The sequence below is a fragment of the Gavialis gangeticus genome, unplaced genomic scaffold, assembly GCF_001723915.1.
Source record: "Gavialis gangeticus isolate Ggan-Ray unplaced genomic scaffold, GavGan_comp1, whole genome shotgun sequence".
NCBI classification, from domain to species: Eukaryota; Metazoa; Chordata; order Crocodylia; family Gavialidae; genus Gavialis; species Gavialis gangeticus.
Window position 1 is genome coordinate 80,694,230 of NW_017729025.1, and position 10,993 is coordinate 80,705,222.

The following is a 10,993-nucleotide window of genomic DNA, read 5'->3' on the forward strand; positions in this document are numbered from 1 at the left end:
GACGACGCGGTCAACGGGCTGAGCGAGGAGCAGCGCCAGGTACGGGCGGGGCGGGGAGCGGAGCGGAGCCTGCCGCTGGGCGGGGGGCAGCCGCTGGCCCTGCAGCGGGGGAGGCGCTGCTGCGGGGCCCGAGTCACCCTGAGTCTGCCTCGCTGGTGGGCGTCGCTTGTAAGAAGCCGGCGAGGGCGAGAAGGATCCAGTGGGCTGCTGGCCAGCGAGGACGGCTGCAGGGCTGTGCCTCTGCAAGCCGGGATCAGCCCTTGGCCGCCTGCACCCGCTGGGCTAGGGCCCGGCCAAGGCTGTGCCTAGGAGTTCTCAAGTCGCTCCGGCTTCTCACGGTGGAGCTGCAGTCTAACCAGTGCGTTGCTGCTGGCACCAGGAGGTGGCGTCGCAGCCTCACGTTTTACCAGTCTTGAGGTTTCCTTGGTCTAAAGCCTGAGCAGAGCTAATAAAGGGTCACTCTCTCCTATTACTGCTGCACTGTTCTCCGTCTGCCCCTGTGCTCAGGCTGCCTGGAGGGAGTATCTTTCTGTGTCTTGCACTGGGTGTACAAAAGAAGGAAAGATAAGTAAGTAGTCCAGGTATCCCCTCTGGGAATAGGCAAAGAACCAAACACCAGAAACAAACATGGGCTAGCAGTTCCCAACCTTGGGGTCATGACTCCATTTGGGGTTGCAGAGATCAGATTTTTCCCTTTTAGAGGAGAAAAAAGCAGGAAACTGCATGTTCCCCTTGTATGCTGGCAGAGTTGCAGACTGCAAGGGGCTGCCACATAAGTCTATGTGGGGGGGGAGGGCAGATTGAGCCCCCCCATGGTGAGGGAGTGGGGTGGGGCTGGGGGTGCTGCCCAGCAGGGCTGGTGCCTGGGGCCCCAGGTTGGGGTGGGAATACAGGGCCCAGCTAAGGGAGCAGGATAGAGCCAGGGGTGGCTGGAGGGAGAGGTGCGCAGTGGCGGAGTCAACCCTTCTGGGGAAGAGAGGCATGGAGGGGCACGTGCACGCCAGACTTGTGCATGGGGGGGGGAAGTGGGCTCGGGACTTCTCTCCCTGCTGCTGTTTCCCCCCTGGGGGCCTCTGCAGCGGAGTGGGGTGGGGAGGTTTTGTGCCACTGCTACCTTGCCAGCTGTGTCTCCCTGCCAGGGTGCCCCCAGCCTGCATATCAGCAGAGGGGGATGCAACTCCATGCCACTGCTGCCAGGTGGGCAAGGGTGCCCACTGGTCTGCAGAAGCTCTCAGGGTGAGGACAGCAGGACAGGGAGCCCTGAGCCCACAGCAAGCAGCCTGCATCCACTCTGGCTGTGCTGCCTTCAGGGATTGGGGGCTGGGGTGTAGAGCTGGACTCTGCACTGTACTTGCATTGCAGCAGTTGCTGCCTCCCGTGGGTGGCAGCTGGGGCTCAAGCACTGTGGAAGGGCTGGAGGGACTGGGTTGGGAGCAAGGGGTCCATGCTGAGGTACTGGGGTTATAAATGGGGCCATGCTGAGGAAAACATTGGGAAGTATTGACCTAAGATATAAAGTAAAGCAGTAAAAGCATCCAAAGCTTGACAGCGTGCGGAGGATGAGGTTACTAGGAGTGTTTCAGTTGCTGGTTTAAAATAGCACCCCCAGCTTGCTAGTGACTTTTGTCCCTGATAATTGATTTCGCTGCCTGTGTGGTAAGTTTGTTGCTACAACCTGCTTCTAAGTGGGTAAGTGTCTGAAAACAACCAATTACCCCCAGAAATGATGTTTATTGACCCTTAATTGTAGCATCTGCATGGTAGCTTATTTGTTTTAAATGTATTTTGAATTGCTCAGAATATGTAAGATATAAAATTTATATTTCTCATCACTTTTTCTGGTGTGGTTACTGGCTTCTTAAGCATCTGATCAAATGATCTGTGTTTCATAGATATGCTTTGACACATTTTTATATATAAAAGTATCCAGAAGCATCTTCTTGATGAAAAGACTCTCATAATCTCTGTCCATTGGCTGTGAAAGTACCAGACAGAAAAATAGATGAAGGGATCAGCGTATTAGAAACTGTCTAACTACAGAATCTCTAAAACACTTACCATTTTCCCGTTCTTACATTACTGTAAGACTCACTTCACACCCTATTGCTATCCCCTCTTAAAGATTGCAGTCTTTCAATGTTAAAAGATTAGAAACATTGTTTGGGGAGTCTTTTATTACCTGACACTCAAAGCTGTCTGGTTTTACTTTCTAGCTTTGAAGATTGGGAGCCTAGAATGTGGTCAGTGATAGCATGTTGAGCATATTCAGGGGAAAAAAAGGAACCATATACTGATATGTATTTCCCCCCCTCCCCTCCTTTCCTTCACAGCTTAGACAGACCATGATCAAGTTCTGCCAGGAGCATTTGGCTCCAAAGGCCCAACAAATTGACCAGGAGAATGAGTTCAAGGGCATGCGGGTAAGCCCTTGATGTATGTATTGAAAGTCTTTTTGCTCTGCATTGTGCCTGCATCCAGAAGAAGGAGCATAATCATGCCACATAAAATCATAGGAAGTGCGGGTTGGAAGGGATCTCAGGAGGTCATCTGGTCCAACTTCCTGCTCAAAGCAGGACCAGCCCCAATTAGAGCAACCCAGCTGAGGCTTTGTGTATGAAAACCCCCAAGGATAGAGCTCCCACAGCCTCTCTGGGTAACCTGTTCCAGTGTTTTACTGCCCTCCTAGCAAGAAAGTTCTCCTTAATATCCAATCTAAACTTCCCTTGCTGCAACTTGAGACCATTGCTCCTTGTTCTGTCCTCTGCCACGACTAAGAATAGTCTAACTCCATCCCCTTTCAAACCCCCCTTCAGGTAGTTGAAGACTGCTATTAAGTCTCCTCTGTCCTCTTCTCTAGACTAAATAAGCCCAGTCATGAATACTTGTTGGCTGTCTTACCCTTAAGATTAAAAATTCATGAAGGAGTTTAAATGAGAAATATACAGGTTTCTTCAAGGAAGCTATTGAATTCCTACTAGCTTTAGGACTGTCTAACCAGAAGTTAATAAAAAGAAAGCAGTGGAGGACTGACAGTGATGTCTCTTCCCTGCCTGCTGCAGTTCTTATCGGGGTGCATGTTCTAGGTTGTCTCTTGTCTAGACATATGATACATTTGAAGCAAAGCAGTCTGCCACAACAGGCAATGAACTTTTCTCATGCACGGTCTTTTTCATTAAATTTCTTTACATAAAATACTCTGTGCAAACACCATTGTATAAGCTGCTGTTTCAGTTTGGAACTTTTCATATCTGTCCAACAGAAGCTGTTAAGTTCTGTGAATCAGACGTGCTTTAATTTATGGAGCTTATTGGCCTGCCCCTATGTTACAGTGCATAAGTTTCGCAAGATTTAAACACTTTAAAATACCTGCCAGAGCCTTGCAAAACTCTGCTGTCAACATTCTCAATAAATAACTTCCAGCCTTATGTAACTTATAAAAATATAGCCCATTGCAGTAGATGTCATCCAGATCTGTTACATAAAACTGATGTGCAGCATCTAGAGCAAAATCCTTGTGAGCACCCAAGTCCAAAGACCATTAACTCCCCTAATATGAGGAATACAATTCTTGCAAAATCTGATACCAGCTTTGGCAAGAGGCAGCTTGTGCCCCAAGGCAAAAAAGCAGTTCTCTGAGGAGGCTATCAGTTGAGATTGAGTCAACATTGGAATTAAATTGGGAAACAAATTAATCCTTTGGCCCTGAGCCTGCAGAGATATAAGACTGTAAGCATAATGCCTGTGAATAGTTTTGATTGAACGCAGTGGGACACGTGAAGCTATACACATGTGTAAATCTTTGCAGCCTCTAAGTCAAAACTATGAAGTGGCAGCTGCCACTCCACAAGAAAGGGGGGTGTTTATTAAGGGAAAATAATTTAGTATGTTCAAGGAGATGGGCATACAAAGTCCTGTTCTTGTTCCCTGTCTGAGCTAGATCACATTGATTGCTGTGTTCTGTGTTTGTAGGAGTTTTGGAAGAAACTTGGAGAACTTGGAGTTCTGGGAATCACAGCTCCCAGTAAGTCAGTTCTCACCTTTTATACCAACAGAATGATTCTCCATGCAAAATGCTTCCCATATAGGTTCATAGGCATCCTAGAGAAGTAGGGACCATAAGAGGTCACTTAGTCCAACTCCTTGCCTGAGGCATAAACCGTCTTGTGTCCCAAAGGGGGATTGAATCTGTGACTTTGGTGTTATTAGCACATCACTCTAACCAACTGAGCTAGTCAGCTACTCATTTCTTCTAGCACAAATCACTAACCCAAGATAGTACAAGCCCATAATGGAGGCAATATGTTCATCTAGAGTTCCTGTTTCGGTGTAATTTAAAACTCTTTTGAGGGGATGAGGTGAAAAAATCATTTGTAGTTCCCTTTGCTGAAACTGCTGTATTTACTTGATTATAAGGTGAGGTTTTTCCCCAATAGCCCCTCATCTGTGCCAAAAGCAGCACGTGCTCTGTAACGGAAACCAGCTATGTAGCTGACAAAATACAGCCAACACAGAGTGACTATAAAACACACAGCCCATATTGGGCAAACGTGCTAATGGGAACTTTTTTTTTGTGGCCCTTAAACAAACAAACAAAACCCAGGAAGATACTCCCCCCAGGAGGGAACAAGCACTGGGCCTAAAGGAACTGCAATATCAGACCAGCACTAGAGGTACTGCAATACCAGGCTGTTGGTTGGAGAAGCTGGAGCAAGCTCCAACACCCTCTCCTGGTACCAGAAATGCTGATGGGAACCTTGTTTGGCCTTTAAAAGCCTTGTTTTCACTCCACAGGGAAATGGCACCGGGCCTGGAAGTACTGCAATAGCAAGCTGACAACAGGAGGCCAGAGTTACCTCTAATACCCTCCCGTTGTTTCCAAAAATGCTTGACCCTAGGCAATAGGTCAAGTTTTCTTTGCAAAAATATTGTGTGTCTGTGTGTGTGTGTGTGTGTGCGCATGCGCGCACACACATACCAACACTACCTCTACCAACCTGTCTGATGACCCATATGGTGCAGCCCAAAACAAACCTGTACAGTTACACCATTCTCGTTACACTAAATGCACCGCACAATGGCATCTTTGCACCCACGTGTCCGTCACCATCACTTTTACTCATCACAATTCATATGCTGATTGCATGCATGTGAAAGGACTCCAAGCAAAATCTCACTCTGCTTTGGGATTAGGAGGATGAGAATGAGATGTAGCATTGGGAAATGTTTGATTATGATGCTTTGGATGTTTCTACATCCATTAAAATATAAAACTATAGTATATTTTATAAGTATAACAGGCTACTCATTAATTTATTAAGCAAGCAATGTATGGTGCCTTTAAGATAGACGAGTAGAGATTCAGGAGCAATGGGGAAATCAGGAGTAACCAGCTCAGGCAGGCAGGTAGTCAAAAGTGGAAGTCCAAATGTAAGCATCTGAGACCTCCAAACAGGTTTGAGCCCAATGCTGAGAATTTTTAGATTTTTTTTATTAAATACAAATAAATTAATCTGAGCTGACATTGACTTTTCTTCTCCTCTTAGTGGAGTATGGGGGATCTAGTATGGGGTATTTGGACCATGTATTGGTGATGGAGGAAATCTCTCGAGCTTCAGCAGCAGTTGGACTCAGTTATGGTGCTCACTCAAACCTTTGTATTAACCAATTTGTGCGGAATGCCAGTGAAGCACAGAAGGAGAAGTACCTACCTAAGGTATGTAATTAGTGAAAGATTGGTGCCTGTGGTATGTGGTCTGGAATGAGGAGAAATACCAAGCAGTAGGTTTAATTACAATTATGCTAAATGGTCTAATGAAACTAAAAGAATCAGCAAAGGTCACAAGGTTTCAAACGTTCTTGGTGCATCTACGTGTTCAGTTAACATGGAGCAATAAACTCTGGCGCAGTTCGTGCTGGAGTCTGCACACGTGCCCAGGACCACAGCAGTTTGAGCTGGGGTGGAGCAGTCCTAGGCTGGCAGTAGGCTCAAGGGGTTAGCTCTGATCTGTGGGTGGCAGCGTTGGGTGGCAGAGGGGCTGGCTGGGGCATGAGGGTGCTGAAGTGCAGAGCCGTGTGGCAGGCAGCCCCTGCACTTTAGTACCCTTGTCATGCCAGCCCTGGTCACCGTCTGCACATGCCCTTCACTTGTAATTACTCTGCCATAGGGTAGTTCTGCCCCTGACAGTGCTATTGTACAGCAGAGTTAATTAATTTACAGTGCACATATAGGCAGTAATGCTTTACTGTGGAGCTGATTAAAGCAGAGACAGAAATGGCAATTTTCACCTGATTTTCACACTCTACAGCTATGATCAAACACAAGTGCAAAGCTGCAGAGCACTTTAAAGGGCCCAATCCCTGGAATCTGAACCCTCCAAAGCAGCTTCACTAATTTCTGTCTTCACTTGCCAGGAGTAGAGCTTGGCTGATGCACCCCAGCATTGCTCTCGGTGCTGTTTTCCGAATGGGAGAGGGGGAAGGGAGCTTATTCTAGGGGTTGCCCAGCTAGTGCTGGAGAGGGTGGCGGGGTGGATTGGAGGCCCCCTTCCCCCGCCCTCCGCGAGGTGGGGGACTCTAATTCACCCACCACACACACACTCCAGTGCAGCTGGGAAAACCCTAGAACAGACCTCCCTCCCATCCTAAGTCATCACAGGAGCTGGGAGGGGGGCAGAGCTAGGGGAAGAGGCTGCAGAGACACATCCTCTCTCCCTGGATCTGCTCCAAATTGGAGCTCAATCTCCCACCTCCCAACCCAAAAGCTAATATCTGTTGGATTGGGAGGAGCTGTCTGACTTATGGCACATTCTGTGAAGCGCCATGTATTAGATAGACCCTGCACTTCTGTCTGGTCTTTAGTCAACTCCTCAGTGGAACGTGGGCGTAGATGTATCCTCTGTTGCTGACCTGGGCTCTAGCATGCCATCTAGTGGGCACTAGTACTTGTGCACCTAACAGCCATACACACTGAACTGAGAAAGTACTGCATTCTAGCATTAGTATGTTCTCTCAGTGGGAGTTTAGTTCAGTGTCAGGTCCCTTGCTCCCTTATTAAATCGAAAAGGCCTGTGGACTTCTGGAAATTTTGTATGGTAAAGATTCTTTTGTCAATGTTAACTTCATAGCCAAGCCTGAAGCTGTTACTACAGTTACCACAAGCTTCTGCCACTGCACAGATGCTACTGTTACATTGAATTGTCCTTTAAATAGATAAGGACGTGGTTCTGCTTCCTGTGAAGTCACTAGGCACAGAATCAGGCTTTGTAGTAAGAAAATATGTAAATCCTTCTTTTGCTGTTAAATCATGATAGGAGATTGATATGTCAGCTGTTAAATCACGTTTTACAAAACAAAAAAGAAAAGCTTAGAAAACAAATTACACAGGGAAGGAAAAAGGGCAAGGAGAGAAGTACAGGATGAAATGGTCATAAAGTAAAAGCAGCAGCTCTGCCAGATCTTGGTTTGAGGGGACACAGAAGGAGGGTATCCATCTGCTATTCTGTCACAAGTGAGGTGGGGATCATGGCACTAGTTTATTGCCAAGCCCTTTGCAATCTCTGCCTATACCTCTCATCAGTCTTTTGTGTTTTACAGTTCTAGTTTTAAACAAGTTGAACCTCCATCTACATACATATAAAGCATTTGCCTCTGCCAATCAGCCATTTAAAAGGGCAATCGGAAAGTATAGAACATGGAGTTTGGAAAAGGCATATGGCTGCCAGCATGATTCTGTTGGCACCTTCCTGGGGAGAGAGAGAGAGACAGAAAAATCTGCTTTTAAAACAGGAACTGAAATGCATATTGCCTCATCCTGATAGTCCCACTGTGATTTGGTTCTTTGCCCTTAGCATAATGACAAAAGTGAGCCTGTTGTCTGAGGTCTTTCAGGTACAAGGTTTCCCACTTGCATCTCACATCTAGCACATTAAATTTCGATATTTGGTGAGAACCCCTTTTCCCCCAGAATACAGCAAACCCATTTTCTTCTCTTGTCCGTTTTCCTTGTATATCTCTTTTCTAGTTAATCAGCGGGGAGCACATTGGAGCCTTAGCAATGAGTGAACCCAATGCTGGTTCTGATGTTGTCTCCATGAAGCTGAAGGCAGAAAAAAAAGGTAAACCATGTCTTAAAGTAACTGGGAATAATTGTACACACTGGGCAGAAGAAACACTTGAGCAATCTCTTCTTTACATTTAGATTTAACTTTCTCAGCCTACTGGGCTCTTCCTAATCCAAGACATACCAAGGTATCAGTCCAGACTGGTGTTTGTGTTGCTCTGTAGCTCACAAACAAAGTTTGCCCAGGTGTATGGGTGAAGGGGGACTAACTAATGTTCCTAAATGCAAGAAGGGTAAACATGTCTGTCTTGGAGGAGAGTTAAAACATGCACCGTTGTGGTTTTCTAGAGTGTTTGTTATGGTGGAAAGGTTGCCTTTGTGACTTTAGGGAGGGCTCCGGCTGTGGCTTATTTCATTCTTTGGACCCAAGAATCAAGGATTTGGGGATGTATTTTACCCAGGACTGCTTTAGGGATTCTCTTGGAATGTCCTAGGGTATAGACACATGTAATACTTAGCCTAGTTTAAATGCATTATAAACCTGGAATGCACAGATGTACCTATTAAAGCTTCCCAGAATGGTTCAGAAGTATACCTTGAGTATCCAGTACTCTGGTGCACTGTGAACCAGACCAGTGTTACATGTTGACTCCAAGATATGGGTCTGCTCAGTCCTCCAGGCATCCCAAACAGAATTATTCCTCAGCTCCTTCACCACTGCAGCTGGCTGCTTTGGTGTGCAGTCAGAACTTTACTGCCCCCTCCCCCCGCCGCTCTTTTTGGCCCTTTTTATCAATGAGCTACCTCCCTTGTACTGCTTGTTCAGGAGAAGCTAGCTTTCTAACAATAGCTGTGTCTTCACTCTACTCAACCGCAGGACCTTATAATTCTACCCTGAGCCCCTGGGAATCCAAAAATATGGATCCAAGCACTCTTCCAGCCCATCAGCCACCAAGTTAGGAAAGCACACTGAAAAGTTTGGTCAAATTCATATTACTGACCTTTACTGAACTCTTGCTTAGGAGAGAAGGGAAAGCATAAAAGTGAAAATGTCCCTAGCCACAGGTTACCTGCTCCTGGTGCCGTCAAACAATGGGTGCAAGTACTCTCCCCACTCACCCAATGGGAGGCATTCTTGGCTGGGTCCTTACTCTCCACCCACCCCCCTCCCCTACCCCGAAGTCAGAGCTACAGCACTGCAATGCCTGAAAGATGACCATTTCTGCCTGGAATGCTAGGGCATTGCACATGTGGATGTCTCTGCCTTGAGATGATCATGACCCAGTTCCCAGTCAGTGACATTTGGAAATGGTTCAATTGTTACTTGCATCCACACCCTTAGAGACCCTGGCTTATAGTTTGTTGGGTCATGGGTAGGGGTAGAGGTGTTTTTGTGGTCCTGGGATTTAATCCATTTGAACTAATGATTGCCACTTTGTGTTTTTAGGAGATTACTTTGTTTTGAATGGGAACAAGTTTTGGATCACTAATGGGCCAGATGCTGACGTTCTGATAGTTTATGCCAAAACAGATCTCAGTGTTGTTCCAGCTTCCAGGGGTATAACTGCATTCATTGTAGAGAAGGTAGGCTTTAAGTTACTGAAGAGGAAGATACCTGCCATACCTTGAATCCTCTTGAGGCTACAGTCCTAACAGAACTAATTAATTTAGAAGGCTGAGTTGTTTTATTTTGATGAATTAGCAGCACCTTGCTCAGGAGTATATTGTCATAGTAACAACAGGACAAGTTATGTCCTCACCCTCTTCTTACACCCAAGTTTAACAAAATCATGAATTCAGTGGGACAGAGGACTGATTATAGTCAGCATTACTGCAGTATCAGCAGGGAGCACTTGGACCATGAGAACTAAGCAGATAACCTGCTTCCTGGATAAGAAATTTAGGAAGAACAGAATCCAATATAGCAGGGCCTGCAGTACTGTAACAATACTTGTCTCCTATAGACTAACCAGGTAGTCCCTAAGGTGATACCCTGCCCTACCTTCTGCCTTCTACAAAGAAATATCAAAGACACATGATCCCTTGACATTTCTTTCATCATCTCCTTGGGCAAGAGACTCCATGGCTTCCTTCATGCCACTTCTGTACAACTGCAGTGTCAAGAGTGCCATCTTTACTTCTGGGCACTATAATAGCGCCTGTTTCTCTCCCTCCTCAAGATTTCTTTGCAGTGGTCTGTTAATGTGCTGTACTACCCAGTGGCCTTTTCTTATCCTTTCAAACCTCAGCATCATTTTCATTTTCCTTTCCCTTCTCTCCCACTTCTTAATTTTGGAGCTAATAAAGTATGTATCTAAGAACACTTTTGTGATCTCCTACCACAGGCTCTCTACTCCCTATTCTCCAGTTGTCCTCCTTTGCATTCCTCTGGCTGTGAAAGCCCACTCCTGTGCCATTAACTTTCAGCAGGAAGAGAATTAGGACCTTAGATTGTGAGCTCTTCAGAATCAGAGGGACTGTCCTTTCCCCTCCACTCCTTTTCAATTTGAATGTAGGGGCATCACATCTAACATAGATTAAAATACACAATTTACAGTCCAGCTAATCTGTTCATGCACTTCCCAGAGTCAAACTCAAACACCACAACTACAGGGCCTAAAGAGTTAATCATTATCCTATATTGATTTAAATATTTAGCATCTGGTGCTGTGTTCTGACTAAGCCATTCTTATGTGCTCAAGATTCATATGCATTAGAAAATGGATTCCTCTCCCACGGTTCATGTGCTATCTCCAGCAGCAGTTGCTGGTACACACACTTGCTTTCCTCCCCCACACCTGCAGCATATCCATTTGTGATTGTTCCAACACCAGAAGTTGTACCCTAATGTTCCTCCAGCATTCTCATGCATTGCAGATCCCTCCTTATTCACACAACTGAGGAAGTTTCAATTTTTAGCTGGGGTGATTTTTT

The 10,993-nt window shown here is 46.0% G+C and overlaps 1 protein-coding gene and 1 long non-coding RNA gene across 2 annotated transcripts in view; both read left to right on the plus strand.

Annotated features, from left to right (window-relative positions):
- IVD (isovaleryl-CoA dehydrogenase) overlaps positions 1-10,993 on the plus strand; it is a gene marked incomplete at its 5' end in the record, with an annotated part of 24,912 nt that continues 13,919 nt past the window's right edge. Inside the window, 6 exons of the mRNA XM_019519928.1 lie at positions 1-39; positions 2,331-2,420; positions 3,970-4,021; positions 5,544-5,713; positions 8,021-8,114; positions 9,507-9,643. Coding sequence (XP_019375473.1) covers positions 1-39; positions 2,331-2,420; positions 3,970-4,021; positions 5,544-5,713; positions 8,021-8,114; positions 9,507-9,643 — 582 coding nt within the window. The remainder of the gene's footprint in view (positions 40-2,330; positions 2,421-3,969; positions 4,022-5,543; positions 5,714-8,020; positions 8,115-9,506; positions 9,644-10,993) is intronic.
- Positions 1,053-2,159, plus strand: LOC109298740. The gene is made up of 2 exons (XR_002097689.1): positions 1,053-1,452; positions 1,484-2,159. It is a non-coding gene; the product is annotated as an uncharacterized LOC109298740 (long non-coding RNA).